This window comes from Trichoderma gamsii, assembly GCF_001481775.2.
Source record: "Trichoderma gamsii strain T6085 chromosome Unknown Scaffold_13.2, whole genome shotgun sequence".
Taxonomy (NCBI): domain Eukaryota; kingdom Fungi; phylum Ascomycota; class Sordariomycetes; order Hypocreales; family Hypocreaceae; genus Trichoderma; species Trichoderma gamsii.
In genome coordinates, this window is record NW_020171350.1 from 340,730 (window position 1) to 359,275 (window position 18,546).

General features: G+C 48.1%; 7 protein-coding genes across 7 annotated transcripts; 3 read left to right on the plus strand and 4 right to left on the minus strand.

Annotated features, from left to right (window-relative positions):
- Positions 1 to 1,525: 1,525 nt before the first annotated feature.
- Positions 1,526 to 3,262, plus strand: TGAM01_v204553 (hypothetical protein; the record flags this gene model as incomplete). Its single annotated transcript, XM_024549450.1, has 4 exons — positions 1,526 to 1,770; positions 1,853 to 2,236; positions 2,305 to 3,056; positions 3,120 to 3,262. 4 exons carry the CDS (start codon positions 1,526 to 1,528, stop codon positions 3,260 to 3,262), a joined length of 1,524 nt encoding a protein of 507 aa, XP_024405790.1.
- Positions 3,263 to 3,556: 294 nt separating this feature from the next.
- TGAM01_v204554 (inorganic pyrophosphatase) lies at positions 3,557 to 4,947 on the minus strand (the record flags this gene model as incomplete). The annotated part of the gene is made up of 7 exons (XM_024549451.1): positions 3,557 to 3,892; positions 3,965 to 4,026; positions 4,079 to 4,145; positions 4,198 to 4,258; positions 4,315 to 4,501; positions 4,580 to 4,739; positions 4,807 to 4,947. The coding sequence occupies 7 exons, from the start codon at positions 4,945 to 4,947 to the stop codon at positions 3,557 to 3,559; spliced, it is 1,014 nt and encodes a 337-aa protein (XP_024405791.1).
- A 2,008-nt stretch (positions 4,948 to 6,955) lies between these two features.
- TGAM01_v204555 (hypothetical protein) lies at positions 6,956 to 8,809 on the minus strand (the record flags this gene model as incomplete). The annotated part of the gene is made up of 3 exons (XM_018804546.1): positions 6,956 to 8,168; positions 8,249 to 8,422; positions 8,532 to 8,809. The coding sequence occupies 3 exons, from the start codon at positions 8,807 to 8,809 to the stop codon at positions 6,956 to 6,958; spliced, it is 1,665 nt and encodes a 554-aa protein (XP_018662359.1).
- Positions 8,810 to 10,109: 1,300 nt separating this feature from the next.
- Positions 10,110 to 11,775, minus strand: TGAM01_v204556 (hypothetical protein; the record flags this gene model as incomplete). Its single annotated transcript, XM_018804545.2, has 4 exons — positions 10,110 to 10,239; positions 10,286 to 10,565; positions 10,630 to 11,622; positions 11,682 to 11,775. The coding sequence occupies 4 exons, from the start codon at positions 11,773 to 11,775 to the stop codon at positions 10,110 to 10,112; spliced, it is 1,497 nt and encodes a 498-aa protein (XP_018662358.2).
- Positions 11,776 to 12,168: 393 nt separating this feature from the next.
- TGAM01_v204557 (hypothetical protein) lies at positions 12,169 to 13,066 on the plus strand (the record flags this gene model as incomplete). The annotated part of the gene is made up of 2 exons (XM_018804544.1): positions 12,169 to 12,611; positions 12,664 to 13,066. The coding sequence occupies 2 exons, from the start codon at positions 12,169 to 12,171 to the stop codon at positions 13,064 to 13,066; spliced, it is 846 nt and encodes a 281-aa protein (XP_018662357.1).
- Positions 13,067 to 13,575: 509 nt separating this feature from the next.
- TGAM01_v204558 (hypothetical protein) lies at positions 13,576 to 14,083 on the minus strand (the record flags this gene model as incomplete). The annotated part of the gene is made up of 2 exons (XM_018804543.1): positions 13,576 to 13,833; positions 13,895 to 14,083. The coding sequence occupies 2 exons, from the start codon at positions 14,081 to 14,083 to the stop codon at positions 13,576 to 13,578; spliced, it is 447 nt and encodes a 148-aa protein (XP_018662356.1).
- Positions 14,084 to 16,920: 2,837 nt separating this feature from the next.
- Positions 16,921 to 18,294, plus strand: TGAM01_v204559 (hypothetical protein; the record flags this gene model as incomplete). Its single annotated transcript, XM_018804542.1, has 1 exon — positions 16,921 to 18,294. One exon carries the CDS (start codon positions 16,921 to 16,923, stop codon positions 18,292 to 18,294), a length of 1,374 nt encoding a protein of 457 aa, XP_018662355.1.
- Positions 18,295 to 18,546: the final 252 nt, after the last annotated feature.

Sequence of the window (18,546 nt, forward strand, 5' to 3'; positions counted from 1 at the left end):
CTCTCGGGAAAATGAAGTAATCGAGAAATCGGCTTTTCCATTTACGCAACGCTCTAAGCTCAATGAATGTCTAGCACACTATAGGATTTACCAGACATTTCTCAATGATTTCTAAGCTCCACTTGGTCGCATATGAGATCAGATTAAGTTTTAGTGTTATCAGACTGACTCGGCCGTCGCTTTTCTTCTCAGATGCCTCGCTTCCAGCTGCATGGCCGACGATTACTGAACCTCGGCCAATATATCGCTGAAGCCAAGAAGTACGCCATATATATCAGTCACAAGTTTGATGGTATTATGGAACAAATGCGTCAGTGAAGCTGACTTCTGGATTTGGCGTTCTTATTCCAGAGGCCAAGAATACGCGGCTGATGGGAAATTGTTCGCCGACAAGGCTGATCGGGATTTGAAGAATAGAGATGCTCAAACCCGACTATGGTACCTAGAGCGCCGAATAATCTACGGCAGGCGCATGACTTAGGAGATAAACACATGATTTTGATGCACGAAATCGTAGCTCGACTTTGTACTACGCAAAAATAGAAGTGATATGCATCCCTCTTAAAGAGAGCTGCTAGTCAAACATCTTTCCCATCTCCGCAAGCACGTTTACCGGTTTTATAGAATCCTAGCCTATTAATGCATACCCTAACAGTAAAAAGCTAAGATCCCGGGCAACATTGTGGCGACGCCTTGTTTTCTTATCGAGTCGTTAAGCCATGTATCGCTCGCACTCGGATCGGCCACGTTTTTTTGTTCCCTCCGTTGAAGCCAAATTAATATTTTTCGCAAAGGCCGGTGCCAAGCTTCCGGAATTTGCTACTCCATTTGGAAATTAGCCCCTACGTTATTACAAACACCGTCCCCGATAGAATCCTGCAGGCAGAAAATTGAAGTCACCAGCTAATCAGATACCTATCTTGTGATGTCTAATCAACATTGACAATATTGAATAGTAATCATCAACCTCCAAAGCGGCATAGTGCTGCTGTTGCACGCAATGCTATTCGCTAGAATCTACCTTCTCTGCTCCCTACCTCGGCAATTGTCGTGTTCAGTAATCGTAAAATGCCCACTTTTTCGGAGCCGGGCCGTCGCCGTTGATCTTGGGCTTTGCCCCATTCGGCCGGCGTTTATTGTGCCATGGTGCATGATTAGCAATGAAAAGATGAAGAAGGAAGCTGAGCAGGGCGAGTGCGATTGCTTTTATAGGAGGTGTGTCCCATCTTCTGGGTCAAGGCTTGATTTGATGATATGGACCACAAGCATCCTTGCTACTGAAAGATCGCCGCACAACCCACTCGCCGAAAGACATCAATAACACAGCATAACAAGAGTTATTACAGAAAAGGGAAAAGAAACAGAAAGGAAAAGGAGAAAATAGAGAACACGGATTCAGGCTCTACGACTTGTTTGGCGAATCATCCAAGGGGCTGGGACAAGGAGAAGTCCTCCAGCAGCTAACTCAGCTCACTCAATATCCTCGACTACACCAGTCGCCTCTGTCGGAGACAAAATAGGCGAAATGGCGTCTCCAGAAGGAGTGCCGAATGGCTCCTCTTCAGATATCCAAACAGACGACAAAACGTTGGTAGTAAAGCCGGAAGACCAGTTCGTCAACAGCGACAACAACAGCAACAGCGATGCCGAGAAGGGCCAGGTTTCGCAAGAAGTACTCGACTGGGACAATGACCCCCACAACCCGTATAACTGGCCTGCGTGGAGGAAAGGCATGATGGTGTTTACTATTTCTACAATGGGTCTCACAATGTGAGTTTCACTATGCCTCGCTGCTTGTAATGGCTGCAAGAAAGTGCTCTCATGAAGCGATACTAACATGGCAAACGCGCAGATCAATAGCCACATCCATCTCTAGTTCGTCCGTTGGCCTTTTGCAACAGGAATTCGGTGTGAGCAGAACCGTCGCCTTGCTACCTCTTACTCTCTATGTCGTCGCCCTTGGCCTTGGCCCTGTCATTGGAGGCCCCCTTTCCGAAACGATTGGCCGATATCCTGTTATTATGGGCGGCATGCTTCTCGGCTCCTTCTTCACCATTGGAGCAGGATTCGTCCACAACTTTGGCGCCTTGTGTTTCTTTCGATTTCTAACTGGGTTCCTGTGGGCTCCTGTGTTGGCCAATGCCCCAGGATCTCTTTCAGAGACGTTTATGCCAAAGACAAGAGGGCCTGTGAGCGCCCTTTTCATTCTAACTCCCTTCTTGGGCCCTGGTCTTGGGTAAGTCTTCATTTCTTCTCTGGATCCCTGAATAGGGTTGAAATTAAGATTCTAAACGGTCTTTATAGCCCCGTTATTGGCTCTTTCGTTTCCGTCGACAAGGGCTGGCGGTGGACCGAGTGGACAATGCTCTTCTTCGCCGCCTTCACCATCACCCTGGGTTGCTTCATTGGAGAGACTTTCCACCCAGTCCTCAAGCGCCGTTTGGCTAAGAAGCGTGGCCTCGAGGTCCCTCCACTTCCTCCTGTGAGCGAGCGCATCAAGACTTTCGCCGTCGTGGCCGCCATTCGACCTCTTCTCATGCTCTTCACCGAACCCATCGTTTCGTTCATCTGCCTCTATGTCGCCGTCAACTTTGGTACCCTTTTCAGCTTCTTTGGCGGCGTTCCGTATTCATTTGGCCTGGTATATAACTTTGATACGGAGCAGTCCGGCTTGGTTTTCCTCGCTATTGTCATCGGTTGCTTCCTTGGCCTTGCGACTATCATGGCCTGCGAGATATTCTTTTATCGAAAGCAGGCCCCCAATTACCCTCCTCATAAGATTCCTCCCGAGCACCGACTTTATCCCGCCATGTTGGGCTGCTTTGGGCTGCCCATCGGCCTCTTCTGGTTCGCTTGGACGGCGCGAAAGGACATCTCCTGGGCAAGCCCTGCGGTAGCCATCATTCCTTTCGCTTGGGGCAACTTGTGCGTCTTTGTCAGCACTATCCAGTATATTTCAGATACATATACTGGCAACGTCGTTGCGAGTGCTTCCAGTGCCAACAGTTTGGCGCGATACGGTTTCGCCGGCGTGTTTCCTCTTTTCACTATTCAAAGTAAGTACATGAGTTGCATTCGGGAAACTTTTGGTGAGAATAGATTGCTAATGATATGCCTAGTGTATGAAACTCTTGGAATTCACTGGGCTACCAGCTTGCTGGGATTCATTGCCCTGGCTCTGATTCCAATCCCCTTTGTTCTTTACAAATTCGGTCCTACTATCCGAGCGAAAAGCAAGTTTGAGACTCACAAGTACGAGTAAAAAAGGGCCACCGACGAAGACGAAGATAGGGTCTCTATTAATGGCCCTTATATTTTCCCTACCCTCATTTCTCCTTGGGTAATCATTGCATTTAGACGAATAACTAGCATCTGGAGTAGTTTTGACTTACAAGATCTATGGTAATACGGGACGCATGAATAACAGCTAGATCATCATGAATAGAATAATAGACTGGGGCAAAACTTGTATATAGTAGGCCCGTAACTTTTTTATAAATGCTAAATCTCTTCGCTTAACAACTTAACTTCTCTTTGTATCTTGATTCTTTTGCTCTTAGTCTACATCAATAACCTGCTCCGGCAGTATCCGAAAATTCTCATCTATATAATACCACTTATCATGCTTTGCGGGCCTCTGTGCCGCGGGTTCAATCTTGGACTTCTTCGGCAGGTCAAACTCCTTGGTTGCATCTTTACTCGCGATATAGCTGTTGCAAACGCTTGCCTGCGAAGTCTGCGAAATGCTAATCTGCCCGGGATCTTCCTTACCACTAATGAGATATTTCCAGAAACCGTGGCTTTCGCCAACAATGCCGCGTGCCGTGTTGGAATCTTGGTATTTGTTTTCGAATATAGTGTTGAGGCTGCCACTTCGAAAAAGTTTGTAGTACTAGATTTTTCGAATCAACACGTTTGCCCAGCTTGTACAAAGTGAAGGCTTTTCTTCAAAGGTACTACTTACAACGAACCAGTCATAAAAGGTTTGCTTGAGGCCAGGTCGATATTTCTCGAGATCGTCGATGGCTTAAATACAATTAGTTTTTGGTACTTGCTAGTAATTGAGGGAGTGCCTTACTATCGACCGCTTTGGATAGAGGATCGTTAACGTTAATGCCAATGATCTTCCAATCCGTGGTTTTGTCCTGCGAGAGCGATTAGTCCATGACTCAAATGGCAGATGGAGTGAGAAATCACATCAATCATAGGTATTCCACCCAAAATCTTGACCGTTCTGACTTGACCGACGTATCCGGGGCTTGGAGTGAACTCGTTAGCTGATCAATTCTTCATTCAAGTTTCTCCTGCACTGACTCAATTGCGCTTATATCCACCACGTCCATCGGATCATTATCGCCAGGGTACCCAGTAAAATTATGCTTAATGTTAGAGTTCTCCCAGGTCTGGGGAAGTGAGCCGTAAAGAAAAGGGTAGGATTTATGTGGCCAAACGCTGGCTACATATCGAGGAACATCATCTTTGTCATCGTGATAAATAGGGTCTATGAAGTATCACATGTGAGCACATCGTATGCTGACTAGCAAATTACACAGAAAACAGCTTGGTAGGTACTGCTCACTCAAAGGTTTGTTACGCTTTGTCTCAATCTTGGCGTCTGTCCATCGCGGGATCTCTACGTAGATATTGACGATGTTGTTGTTCTTCTCGTCAGGATAGAGAGGAACGTCGTGCCAGAAGGAAATCGGATTGCCGTCCTGCTCAAGCCAAACACGCCAATCCTGCTTGCCGTTAGTCAAGTTATTCCCTACCTTTGCTCTTCATGAATTGGTGACTCCAACAACTAACCACTGTATTGCGGGCTCCAACTTCTCTGAGTGTAAGCGACTTCGGGTCAAACGCTTTCTTTGCCGCTTTACTATCGTCGCATTTGGCAGCTGCGAATGCAGAGAAAACAGGCAAAATCGAAAGATAGTATATTGAGCGCATGATTGACGTCAAATATTGTGAACAAAGGATTCGAACACATTCGTGGATTTGTAGCTTCCCACTGTTTATATATACGCATGCTGATGGCCAAGAAATCGTGTGGGACCCTTATGCGACACGGATCACACCGTAGCATTCGTAACAGTAAACGAGATGTTTGCATTGTGAAGCTAATACTACTGCAAATCGCTGTTCCTTGTAGCACAGATGCACGGCATCACCAACTCAGGAAACTTAAGCGAATGGACGAGTCTTGGCTACCATTCAAGATCTTGGCTACCATTATAGATCTTTTAGACAAAGAAATTCCAAATAGCTCATTAATCGGCAGCACAACCATTCATGTCGAATATCGATCCCACGTGGATACGTTGAACAGATGCGAAATGCGATAACATTCCTAATTGAGAGCAGACTTACGCGCAAACTACCTGCGTTGAGTGAGCTTTATTTTAAGCATATGTGCCGGCGCTGCCTTGATTAGGCGTCCATTAACAATGGAAAGTCAGATAGGACTAGCTTCGGTATCCAAAAGGGCAATCTGCAGAGTTTTTACACGGGGCAGAAATGCCAAGGTGTGAAGACAGGTTTAGCCGCCATTGGCATACAGTCACATTCACGGCCGAGTGAGGGGGCAGTCTGGAGGGCACAGGTGAGAGGATCAAGACTCCATGGGCAAAGAGTAAGATCAGACCAGTGAAAGAAGAAGAGAAGAGGGAAAGGGAAAGCCATATGGACTCATCCTGGAGCCACAAAAGAATACAGAAGGCCATGCGCGTCCAAAGTGATATACCAGTGGGTCTATACAATGTTAAAAGAGAGGAACACTCTAAGAATTGGTAAACGAATATTGCCAGTCAAAGGTTTAGTTCTGCCGCCGTCGGCAACTAAGGTATATCTCTAATAGAACATGTAGCAACAGGTTTGGTAAGGAAGATGTAAAGAGGAAGATGAGCAGACCAGAACATGCTGTAAATTAAACATTCAAGAGAGAAGCCGTCAATATGTTGGCTCAAGAATAAGCCACATAGAACGGATGTTCGCCGGATCTAGCTATTTGTGATGATACTAGTGGTGGCCTTTGCACGATAATATGACGGAGATGATCGGCCGGTCTCCAATTTAATGGTTCTTCCGTATGTAGGAACCCTCCACGATATCTGGTCATCTCCGGAGGCTGATCACTCGTTCATCATTGGTAATTGAAAATAGGGTAAATTTATATAATCCCAAATGAAAATGATAGATATTGAGAAAGAAACTTCATTTCGATGCAAGTAATCGCCATGATGCGTTTAAAGCTCCTCACTCTCATACTCACCGCAGCCAGCTTTCCCAATAATTAATTTCTGTTTCATGTCAAGATGCACATGTAAATAAAACGTGGGGGAGAATGAGGGGTGAGTGGAGGACAAATGTTGGAGAAGGCGCGCGCGCCAAGCCTGGACTATGTGGGATGAGGATTCGGAGATCGTCAGTGTGGCTTGTATAAGTCTGGTTCAGCTTTGAGCTAACAGAGCAATAACAGTGAGGGGAAAGGATAGCGCTCTGGATGTATCTCCGCAGCCTAGTAGAAGAGGACTTGAGCGGAATAAGACGGATTCCAATGTTGGTTGAGGTGAAATCCTTTTGCGACATATTTTTTTCCATAATAGGTAACTGGTAGCGATTGCCGAGGGTGATAGCAGTTCGATATCTAGGGCGGTTGTTTCGACAATATAGATATGGACCAATAACAAGAGGAGGGTCGGAAGAAGTCGCAACTACGAAGAACAATAGGAACGCAATGGATCTGCATTTTGTTCGGCCGCGCTGGTTCGTCAGCCATTGGAGATAAATGGAATATCACGATCATGGTATTCCAGGAAGTGTCAAGAGTAGTAGCAGTAGTCGTAGTATTTTCATAATCATTCATCATTGTAGCTAGATAGTCCAGTTGCTATCATGTTTTTTTTTTTTCTTTTTTAGCTATGCCAAGTAGTTTTGTAAGAACCAGCTTCAAATCCATCTACACCTTCTCAATCTGCTGCACGTTGCCAAACTCTTCCTCGGCAGCCCTCTGCTTTTCATCAACAGCCATGTCCTTCTCATCAGCATCCTTGTTACCATACAGACCAATCTTGTACCACGGAAGGTCGAACAGGCGGTCCATGCTCTCAAGTGAGCGACCACCGGTTTCGGGGACAGAGAACCACACCCAAGCGCCGCCTAACATAGTAACAGCCGCGAAACACCAGAAAGTGCCCTTGGGCGTGATTCCTCCTTCCGAAGTGTTAAGCAGCATGACAGGCAAGGCGCGCGAATTGCCATATTGGTTGGCAAAGTGGAGCGTCATGGCCCACGACGTAGCAAGGGCACGAACACGAAGGGGATACAATTCAGCCGTGAGCAGGTATTGCATGGAATTCCAACCAAGTGCCCAACCGACACCTGAAAGGTAAATCATGGCAACTGCGCCTCGGCTGGGTCCCTTCATCGAATCAGGCAGGACAAAGTCGCTGACAGTTCCGAGTTGAGGCACGGCAGTAAGGAAGGCAGCAACATAGATCATGGAGATGCTCTGCAGTGTAATACCGCATAACAGTGCACGCTTGCGGCCGATAACATCGACGAGGAAGAGAGCGCAGATCATGGCCGCCACGAATTTGACAATGCCGAAGACACCAGTAACAAGAAGAGACTCGCTGTTTCCGGTAATGCCCAGAATTTTGAACAGATCCGGCGCATACAATGTGATGGATCCAGCGCCAGACCACTGACCCAGCAGCTGAACCATGGATGACAGATACACTCGGTACAGGTTGCTCTTGTTGAAAAGTAGCTCTTTGACTTTTCCAAGCCAACCAACACCCTGGCTAGCTTCCAGCTCGCGGTCAAGGCCAATCTGAATCAGGGCTATTTCGTGATTGACATACTCGCTGTCAGGAGACTGCTGGCGCAAGCGAGCAAAGTTGTAGACAGCCTGGTCGATTTTCCCCTCTTTTACGAGGAATCGTGGCGATTCAAACTGGAAAAAGGAAAGAATGAAAATGATTCCACTCATCATGATGTGTAAACTGGTGGGGACAAGCCATTGATCCGGGCTGCCACTGGTGATATGAAGCTGAGCTCCATAGTTGGCAAAATAAGCAAGCAATATGCCAAGGTAGACAGCACCGGTAAAGAAGCAGGTGCAGAGGCCACGAATTGACGCAGGCGCAATTTCAGCGATGTAAATGGGACTGCAGAGCGATGCATCGTGTTAGTCGTACACAACAACTATGCACAAGTAAAGGCAATAGCGGGGCGAAATGTTACTCACCCTACGACCGGCGTCTGTCCCACACCAAGGCCGGCGATAAATCTACCGGCATAGATGGCGCCCAAGTTGCCCTTCACTCCGCCAGCCATAAAAATAGCAATGCCAACAGCCCAGATGAGGCACAGCACACGCGTGGCATTCAACCGGCCAATACGATCACAAATCAGGAAGGCACTATAGCAAAAATGCAAGTGGTCACTCGTTAGCCATCGATCGTGGCAGCGATAGTGGAGAGAGAGGGCTGGAGCATGCATGAAATGAAAGAAGCGGTGACGTGACTTACAACAACGCTCCGCCGACGGACCCAATCTGGACCATGGCAGAGACATTGGCCTTGATGTTGGCCTGGTCAACCTTGTCGTACGAGGCATAATGAATGGATTCTTTGAAGTTGGCCGAGTTGAAGGCGCCAGAGATCAGTCCTTCGTCGATGCCTCGCGCAGCACCGAGCAGGCCAAAAGCTAGGACGGCAAACCAGAGGCGCCAGTTAAGAGCTCCCTCCGGCTCTCCCAAGTCTTTCAACCTGAAGATGTTGACGGGTTTCTTGCCCCCGACACCCATGGCGGCGGTCTTGATGCAAGTAATTTAAAAAGAAGCTGACACCGCTGCAAAGACGAGGGCGGTAAGCATCTGGTAGCTGTAAAGGCCAAAGACTATACCTGAGATGCGCACGAGGAGAGAGAGCTGGCCTCGGAATCTCACAGCGGAGAAGCAGCATCCTATTATATATTCGCCCACATTCACATCGTTTGCGGAAATCCTTAGCCCAAGAGAAGCCCCAGATGGTCACACGAAGAGCCTTTTCCTCAGCTAAAGGTGTCCACCCTTGCAAGAAGTCGGAGTGTCTCGGACGGCTGTGTTGCCATACCCGATTTAGCCTCCAATAGTTCAAGGCCACTCAGCGCCTGCAGCCAAGCCTCGAGTTACATCCAACTCGTGGCCGAATGCTGGCCGATGCCTCGAACAACGCACCGCCATGTCAATCCCTGGCGTATAGACCAGCAAGACTGGTCCAGCCCCGCATATCGTCCTTCTAAAACCGTTCAGTCTTGCGCATCGCTTGCTAGCCGCCAGAGTGTGCTCCACCGCAGCTCCACGACATCGTATGCTGTTCATGCCGGATTCCCAGCAGCCTGGCCTGTCTTACATAGGACGAAACGCCCAATAGGTGCCTAGCTGTGCGGCTTGTTGGTTGTAGATCCGTTTTGGCTAGCAAGACTTAGCAAGACTAGTCAGCAGGCTGGCGGCCCGCCAAGAGTCTAAATCTAATTAATCCGGGGGCGTAAATAGTGAGGGGAAGCCACGAGTTGGAGAGCGCGGGGAATCGGACAACCTCCGTTATATGTTCGGTGAAGGCGTGTTTCTTGACTTATAATTCATATCCGTATCATCTTCTAGCGATTACCGCTATCCTGGCTGACGTGCAAACGCAAGTATGTAGCACTCACGTATTATGCGACTGGGGTGAACCTGGCCGGGCGCAACCCCAGATCTTTGGTTACATCAGCCCATGTCACATTGAGCTGGTTTGGGAATCGGACATATCGTCATCAATGGCGTGGCGGATAGAGAACCCAAATGCCGCTTTTCCTCGTCTAAAAGAAGCCGGTTGATTATCGTGTAACTAATGTGAAAAAAGTGGCTCTTAGTTCCTATATCGCTGTTTCGCTCAAATGTGTGGTGTTCTCATTTGTCGCTAAGCCTAAGAGTTTCACAAACATTTACTCATGACCAAGTGCAGCGAGTCGGTCATAGTCCAGGGAAGTATCCAGTGGTGGGCTGTTCTTTTTCAATCCTGTGATGGCGACTATAGATTCATGTGACTTTGGTGCTGATATCTAGAAAGCTGCGAATGTCGCGTCTATAAAGATTCGCCAGTAGTCTTGTGGCGATTGGTAGGCACCAATACGTCGGCTTGGCCGACCGGATGGCCACACAGCACATAGCAGGTCTGCCAGTTCTGGGCATGGGTGTGTGTAGCAGCAGCTGTGCTAAAGATTATCCGCTCAGATCCAGTACTGGCCCCAAAGCACATACTCCTCTTTGGTGCCTCGGAACTTGAACTTGACTTCTGTGACGTCTTGAAAGCCCTCTTTTTCCTTCGGCTCCCTAAATCTTGATTGAAATCCGGTAAAGGCCAGTTTGGGAAGACTCTGTCGAGCCTCTGGGTTCAATACGGCGTTGTGCGCTCGGACAGCGTCATTATGCTCACACACTATAACAGGCGTTGAAAACCAGACGCACCGGATTGGGACGCCGCCCTTTTTAGCTACGTCAATCCATAGAGCTCGCGTGTCGGGATCTGCATTGGTATTGTCTATTCCCTCGTATTAGCCTTACATCAGCTGCAAGTGACAGCATGGGAGTATGATAGCACGCACCGACAGCTACAGATTTGCCGTCTTTGAGCAACTCTCTGGCAACTTGAATGCACTTGTCGCGAGACTTTAGTGTATCTTGGTTCACGCGCTCATACCCGAGGGGCTTGAGGACATTGAAGTAAAATGTGCTCTTTCCGGCTCCAGGAGGGCCGCAAAACAAGACGACGTCTTGTTTATTTTTCCGCTCATAAATGTCTTCGGCAGTTTTGACAGTCCCGTCCTCCTCCGGGAATATATAACTCCCTAGGTCAAACTCACGGTTAAAATCTCTGGGCTTCTCTCCCCTGAAGAACTCTTCGGGTGTCAAGTAGTCAATGCCGATATTATGTGCCAGATTTCGATCAGAGCAGCTGAAGTCTTTTGCAACCGCTACTGCGCCTCCATTGGCTCCTTTACCAAGAGCTGCGATTCGGCCACCTGCATCGCCAACGAAAAAACTGTCTTTCAGATTCACTTCGTCCTCGGAAATTTCGAGATCGTCACAAACTTCTTTCCACATACCCCTCCTAGGTTTCCGATAAATGTCTTTCGCTGTGGCCGCATAGACCGTCATTGGGAGATCAAGGCTGGTTAATACAGCGCTACACTTTTGTTTAAATTCAGTAACGCGTTTCTGAGCATTAGCTTTTGGACCTTTGTAGTTTGCGTCAAAATGTAATGTTAATCCGGCCTGATTCGAAAGGATCACCACGTGGTATTCCTCTTTCTCATACAGCTCCCGCAGTCGATCTGGGACTGTGATATCCCACCACTTCCAATCTGCCGCGTTGGACGCATGCTTCTTTCCCGATGAGGTAGTAATGAGAGTCGAGTCGAGATCGAATGCAGCTATCTTTCTTCGCTTGGATGGGGATTTTTTGTCATTACTTTCTGGTTGATATCTGCCAACTAGCAGTGTCGCAGGAACATCCTCTGCAGGGCTCCGTTCTGACCACACCGTTCGATCTTTCGGCTTTTGAGAAGCTGGCATAAAAAATCCTGCAACGGCTGATTCTAGAAATGGACGTTAGCCACTGGCTAGAGGTCATTCATACAACAATGCCCGGCCATACTTGTAGTAGTGCTCTTCACGGTTTTTTTGAGGGGAGGTGGGGAGATTGGTGCGCCGGGATCCTTGCGCTTCTTTGGTGGATTCTGTGTAGCCATTTTGCGTCTCAAGAGCAAGCTGCAGAGGTTTCTGTAGGGGCTGATACCGCGTGTTAGAGGCGTTCTGCGCAATAAAAGCATTGGTGGCCGCTTTCGCGAGATTCTGGTTGATTTGACTCGAGCCAGAGAAGCCCAGACGCGGCGCAATGCGACTGTGGCGCGAGGTCACGTGCAGCTCCAAAACCTCTTTAGCTAAGCTATCACCAGCACGCCTAGACTGAAGCATGAAGCCTTGAAGCTTAAAGTGCTACAGCATCTCACGATTAGCCCCGACAAATCGACATTCCGTGCTTTTTACGCCAACAATCTCACTGAGTTCCTCATTCTATATCTTATTCAATTGAGATTCTTGCAGTACTTGAGACGACTTGATCCTTCAATTTGTGGCTCACCATGTACGAGCTATTCCTCACCGCACTGGTCGAGGACAGCGACATCAACACAGCCCTCGCTGTTCTGAGCGGCTTCTGTTCCATGCAGCCATGGGAGTCTGTCAGCCGCGTTCTTTATTTTCAAGGCCCTCCTCGACCCTCTGGGTTCGCCAACCAGCGCTCCTTTGAGAAACCTATGCGCAAAGACGCAGCCCTGCTCTGGAAGGAGTTACATCAGAATCTCTCTCGCCAGTCATTTGTCCTTCAAGCTCGCTATGAAATACTTAAAGACCGAGACTTGGGTCCCCAAGCCGAATCAGTCGACCTCAACCTCGTCCCTGGGATACTGAGATGGACGGATTTTCCAGATCCTCCTCGTGGTCAGCCGATTCTCGCTCAGCGCAAGAAAGTCGAGCTCTGGGAACAGAGAAAGCTGCCGTCTATACTCCAGGAAAACAACTACCAGTCAGTTGCCAGTCTTTTCAGCTCTTTTCTGCCATGTTCTAACAAACCCTAGATTCAAGACAGAAACAGTGGAGGAGACGTATCGGTTCTTCCGTGATGAGGTCGAGTTCTGTCTCACTAGGCACTATTTTGTCGGCCCAATCGACGACTATGTTCCTCTTGCAAACATGCCGGCAGCTCCTAAGGGACCCAAATCGAGCCTGCCGGCCTGGGATTCCCTAACACGGGTTGATATGCAGAGTCGGTGGATACTGCAGGTCAAGGCGCATGTCGTGCAGGACAACAAACCAGATGAGATCAAGAAAGCACAAGACCAGCTTCTAAAGTTTCGCGCAGATCTCGACGGAGTATTTGACTTCAAAGTGATTGACCGCAAGGTACACGACACTCGAGTAGCGATGCAACAGCAGGGCGTCCAAGCGCTTCCACAAAAAGTACTTTTGGGGAAGTCATGATTTCAGAGCTATATTCTCGAAAATATATTCTCAGAGCTAGTATACATTATGCTGCTGGACATGAATAATCCACATGCTTCCGACGTCAACTCCAACACCGGAATCTGGCCGTTGAGCGATAGCTCTTCACGTTTAGCATTCCTCATATGGAACCACACAACACCAATGGGAGCATGAGCAGTCAAAGCGACATACCAGATCTTGAAAGCAGCTCACTTATCTTTTTACGGAGTCTACAACACTAAGGATTCTGCCAATTCAATACATTGTCCCATGATAGCGATTAGGATACGAATCACCGGGGGTCTAAATGAGACCGTAAGACACGAAGAAACTGGAATCACGATGTGGAAAAGAATTTTTAAGAAAACGGGTATCTTCAATCGCCAGACACCTCCAAAATGTCGTATATTGCAAGTAAGGCTAGGTAACAAGAATCGTAACTGCAAATACTATCCCCAAAAACCGATGTCGGTTTTTGCATCCCCAAAATTGGCCCCATATTGCATTTAGAGGCCGAGAACCTGAGTGAGGTTGTTGATGCCAAGAGCAGCCTCGAGGCTGACAATGGTACCGCCGGTGGCAGCGTTGAGGTAGGCGTTGACAGCGTCCAGGTGAACGCCCTGGGAAACCATGGCGATGGCCTCACCAACGATCTGGACGACGTTGTTCAGGCCAAGGGCATCGGTAGCCTCAGCGCCGACGCCGTCAACAAGGCTGACGAGCTTGGAGGCCAGGGTAGTGGCGGCGGGAAGAGCACCCTCGATCTAGAAATAAACTGTTAGCTTTGTGTACCATGGAATGAGTGACTAGTCGGCTTCTATTTACCGTCTGGACGATGGGTCCGAGCAGAGAGACCAGCTGGGTCTCAAGGAGAACAACGTCGACAACGACGCCCTGGGTGATACCGCCGAGCAGGTTGCCAACGTCACCAACGAGGGAGCGGGAAGCGAGAGGGGCAGCGAGGCCAGTGCCGACAAGAGTGGCAAGGAAAACAGCGGTGATGTTGAAACGCATTTTGGCGGTATTGGAAGTAGAAAAGTACTAAATGAGTGACTGAAGTTGAAACTTCTGAAGTTGTAGGCTTGCTGTGCAAAAGAGTGACTGAGAGCTGGTTGCTTGTTGATGAGGAAAGGCAATCAGAAGTTGCGGGCGAAGCAGTCCTCTTTATATCTCTCAACCTCTCTATTCTACGATACACCGCTACAGTCTACTCCTATATCATCTTGTTCGATCGGCAGTGATAACATTAAGCTTGGCCATATCTGGGCCCAAGAATTTTAGACTTACTAGGTATTGAGATCTTCCTTGACGAGGTCGCTTAGGTATCACGACTCATATCACTTCGATGTACAGTAAACCCACGGCCGGCCTCTTGACAGTAGCAGCATGGTATCAAAACAACAGGGATGGCACGATATTTCGTGGGTTAGTCTCACAATCTGCCGATCTAAGCAGCTCACGAGTCGTCCACCAGAGAGTATGACATAGTGCCCAAGGCCTCCGGTGAAGATCGCAACTTCTGTTCCTGGCAGGATGTGTGGGGAGCTTGGTGGGTAGCTTAATCTAATTTCCCAGCTGTCAAGGATAAGGACGATCGCTGGGCCTGCAGATGGAAGCAAGAACAATTTGCTCTCTTACTACGCAATATGCGCATGAGAAGAGTGATGGAAATTAAGACTGCGAAATCAAATTTACAACCACAAAGCGCGAGAGTTGGGAGTCATATGGTGTACGATGAAATATCTCTTCAAGCACGGTTTGTGGTGAGAGCTTCATACCCCAGAACATGCCCCGCGATCAACAAGCCCGTAGTGCTGGGCGCTAAAGAATCAAAGCCAACAGCATGAGGCTAGCCTAAGCCAAAGAGGTAATGGAATCGATACGATGAGCGAATTGGAAACGCCCTTTCAAATGCCATACCAGGATTATATTGAGTCATGCTCGATTGACTGTTCAAGTTGATGAAAGGCCACCATTCTTCGGCCACTGCGATGGACCCACAGGAGATGGCTAGCTATCTCACGAAACGAGCCATCAATATGAAATGTCATATTCTGCTTCACATACAAGCATAAATTCTAGTGAGATCAGAAAGAATTCCAAGGCATTCTTGGCTTTGCAAGCATATTAACGCTAGGCATGATGCAAAAAAAAAAAAAGACTCCTCAACTTCCCAGCAACCGGAGGGAAGCTCCTATTCCATCACAGCTCTCCACCTGATCGACATGTGTGTATGGGGCCAGACACAACCCAACATAAATAGTGCTAAACAGCAACTCCTACGAGCGAATGACGACGTCAGAGAAAGCAGAGAAAAGGGGGTTGACACTTAACCGGCCCAAACATCCGGTTCCTGAATATCTCTGACCAGTTACGGAATACTCTATCCGTCTACACACTCTTTGAAGCTGCAATTTACAATCCGTCTCTTTTTTGGATCAATTTGACTATGGCTAGTATGCATTGCGATCTGCGGAGTAGCTCTCAGCTCATGGGCTTCGCATTAGGTCTTGTTAGTGGTGGCTGTTGACGATTTGGGCATTCTTCACGCTTGTTTTATTATTAACCTTCTTAACGCTTGAGGCTGGCGACCGGTTATCCCGGAGATGAAATTCACTTAAGACTGAGACACGAATAATCGGCGGTTCCGTCAAGCAATCAGATTCTTTATACTAGAAATGGTGCAATCATATCTTACGAATCAGCAACATTTGCGCTAACTCAGTGAGCTCAGGTCTTAGAGAGTCTCAACTGCAGAACAAATGTCCGCGTCTATCACATCAATGGCCTCAGCACATTCACACGCGGTAGCATAAGAGTAATAAGACGTAGTTGGTCATTGAAATAATCCATTCAAGAGGGCTACTCAGAAGATGCATCGTTCCTCCGCATTTCAGATCTCCAGGGTAAAAGGCTGTAGTTTTTGAGTTAGTCCGTGTTAGTGATAACAATATCACGCCGTTACTTGTTTCCTGACGTTCACGTCGGGTGGCGCCGATAGAGGCGCAACGGCTCCAAAGCCAAGAAATGCAGGGCAGATCATCCCGCTTTCAGCATCTTGGCATCTTTACCAATTGCCGAGTTGCATGACAACTCAGATCGGGCGATTGGATATGTAAAAAGAGGACTCCAGTATATTCTCTTTTGTGAAACTGTCTTTGGCCATGCTATTGTATTGATAGCTACATACAAGCGGCACTTACTACTAGTATTATAGCAATGGCTTTACACAAGCGACAGCCTTATTGTACTTTAGCATAGGTGCATAGGGTAACCTACAACGAGATATGCTCGCGACAAAATTCATCCCCACCTTGAAGATGGTAGTTGAGTCACTCACGCAGGCGAAGTAAATAACTCTAATATGAGCTTATATGATTTCAAAGGTTTCTCTTCAAACTCAATCTCGCCTGATAAATAGGAAACGGATCCCTGACAACACCTGCGCCTTAGCCATGTCGTGTTGGCTTAAAGGCTTCCTCATGCCCAGAATGATGGAAAAGCATTGATACGGGCAGAAAGCGGTTGTCGTAAGTGATTGCAGTTTAAGCCAAGAGAATAAACAGAGATGTTGAAAAGAAAAATTAGCTAATCCAGGGATAACTGAAACACTTTTAGACCATGCCGCCTCTGCCTCCTGTTAGCTCCAGCTCGAGATAGGCAGCAGCGCTACTTTGGGACGCCAGACCTCTGCCAAGTCAATTAGAGCAAGGTTGCATTTATTCATCGTGAACTCTATAAAAACGAAAGAAAATACATATTTTGCTCCTTGTTTCTCATCTAAATTGCTACCGCTCATCAATTGACCGAAATCAGTTTGGGTCAATCTTCAAGTCAGCACGTCAAACGACATGGCAAACCGCACTTGCAAACACACATCCCTCTACTTGGATGTCTCGCCGCACGCGTCTAAAGCCGGATTCAAACGTCCAAATAGGAGACAGCGCATCTCAGCGGCAACTCAAGAAGGACGCGCTCTCAAAGAGTTGGAGCTCCTAACCAGCAAAGAGCTTCTCGAAGATGAAATGGCCTTTCCTGGACCGCTGGTTCTTCCTGGTGACGATCTAGCTGAAGACCCAGAGTATCCGCCACAAGATTTCAACGAGTGGAGAGATGAAGAGGAAAGGAACCCGGTGACTAAAGAGAGGAAAACAATCTATATTGTGCCTAGTCCTTTCATTGAGAAAAGCGTCTCCAAGATGCAGACATGGTCGGTCTGTACTGCAGCAAAGGAACAAGACGCACAAGTGGCCAGCCCTCCAGATATCCAAGACATCGTGGAATATCTATCGGCATTTTTCTACGGCATGGACGTCAAGATCTTCGACCAGCCCTTTCACTGGCATAAATGGGAAAGCTACGACGGCACCGTCTTGAAGAACTCAAACACAGAGAAGCGAATTGGCCTCAAGTCTCCGAGCAAAGAGCTCTTTGGAATTCGATGCCGCGCCTCACCAGATGGAGTATCTCCCATGCAAGTCAATCTGAACGACGTCCTGGACGCTCTGGCGGAGAATATCCCCTCTGACGCCCATTCAATTATGATACTGCTAGACCAAGACATGTACGAAGGCGACGGCGACGGCGACATCTTCTGCGCAGGACGAGCATATGGAGGCAGCCGCATCGCAGCCGTCTCCACGTTCCGGGACCAGCCCTCCTGTACGCCAAAAGATAATGGCCACGCATGGCCATCCTCACACTGCGCAGCATACATCAACCAGCTCTGCCATCTTCAGACCTATACAACTAAGCCACAGCCCGTCCAACGCAAACCCAACAGCGGGCCTCTACACGCGGCCATAAAAGCCACTACTACCTCCGCCCGTCACGAAAGCAGCAGCATCCCGTCGGAAGCCCCTACCGCCCAGTGGCTCGGAAGAATAGCCGTCACCATGGCGCACGAGCTGTGTCACTGTTTGGGACTGGACCACTGCGTGTACTTTGCGTGCGCGATGCAGGGGTGCGGCAGTGTGGAGGAGGCACAGCGGCAGCCTCCGTATGTGTGCCCCGTTTGTCTGGAGAAGCTGGCCGCTGCGATAGGAGAGGAGGTTGTTTCTGGATGGAATGATGAGATATGGAGTATGGCAGTCAGAGAGAAGTATGTGAGGGATCGGTATGAGGCGTTGAGGAAGGCCTGTGAGAGATGGAGCAATCCAAGCATTTCGAGGATGTTTGCTGGGTATAGGGCTTGGCTGGATGTAGTGATTGAGCGAAGTCTGTGAATTCGTTTGTTAGGCTTAATTTATTGGAGAATATAGAGGTTAATTGAGAGTACAGAGTCCATGCTGAAACTTGTAATACGATGTAAGAGCTTGGAGGCAGTTGAAGTTGAAACTTGGGAGTACTAACATCTCATGTTGCTGATGTACTATCCTGATACTTTATGTGAGACTGCAAAGAATCCAAGAGTTGCCTTCTACTACATCTCGCTACTGCAGTCAATATACAAGCACAGCATAATTGTAGATGCATTG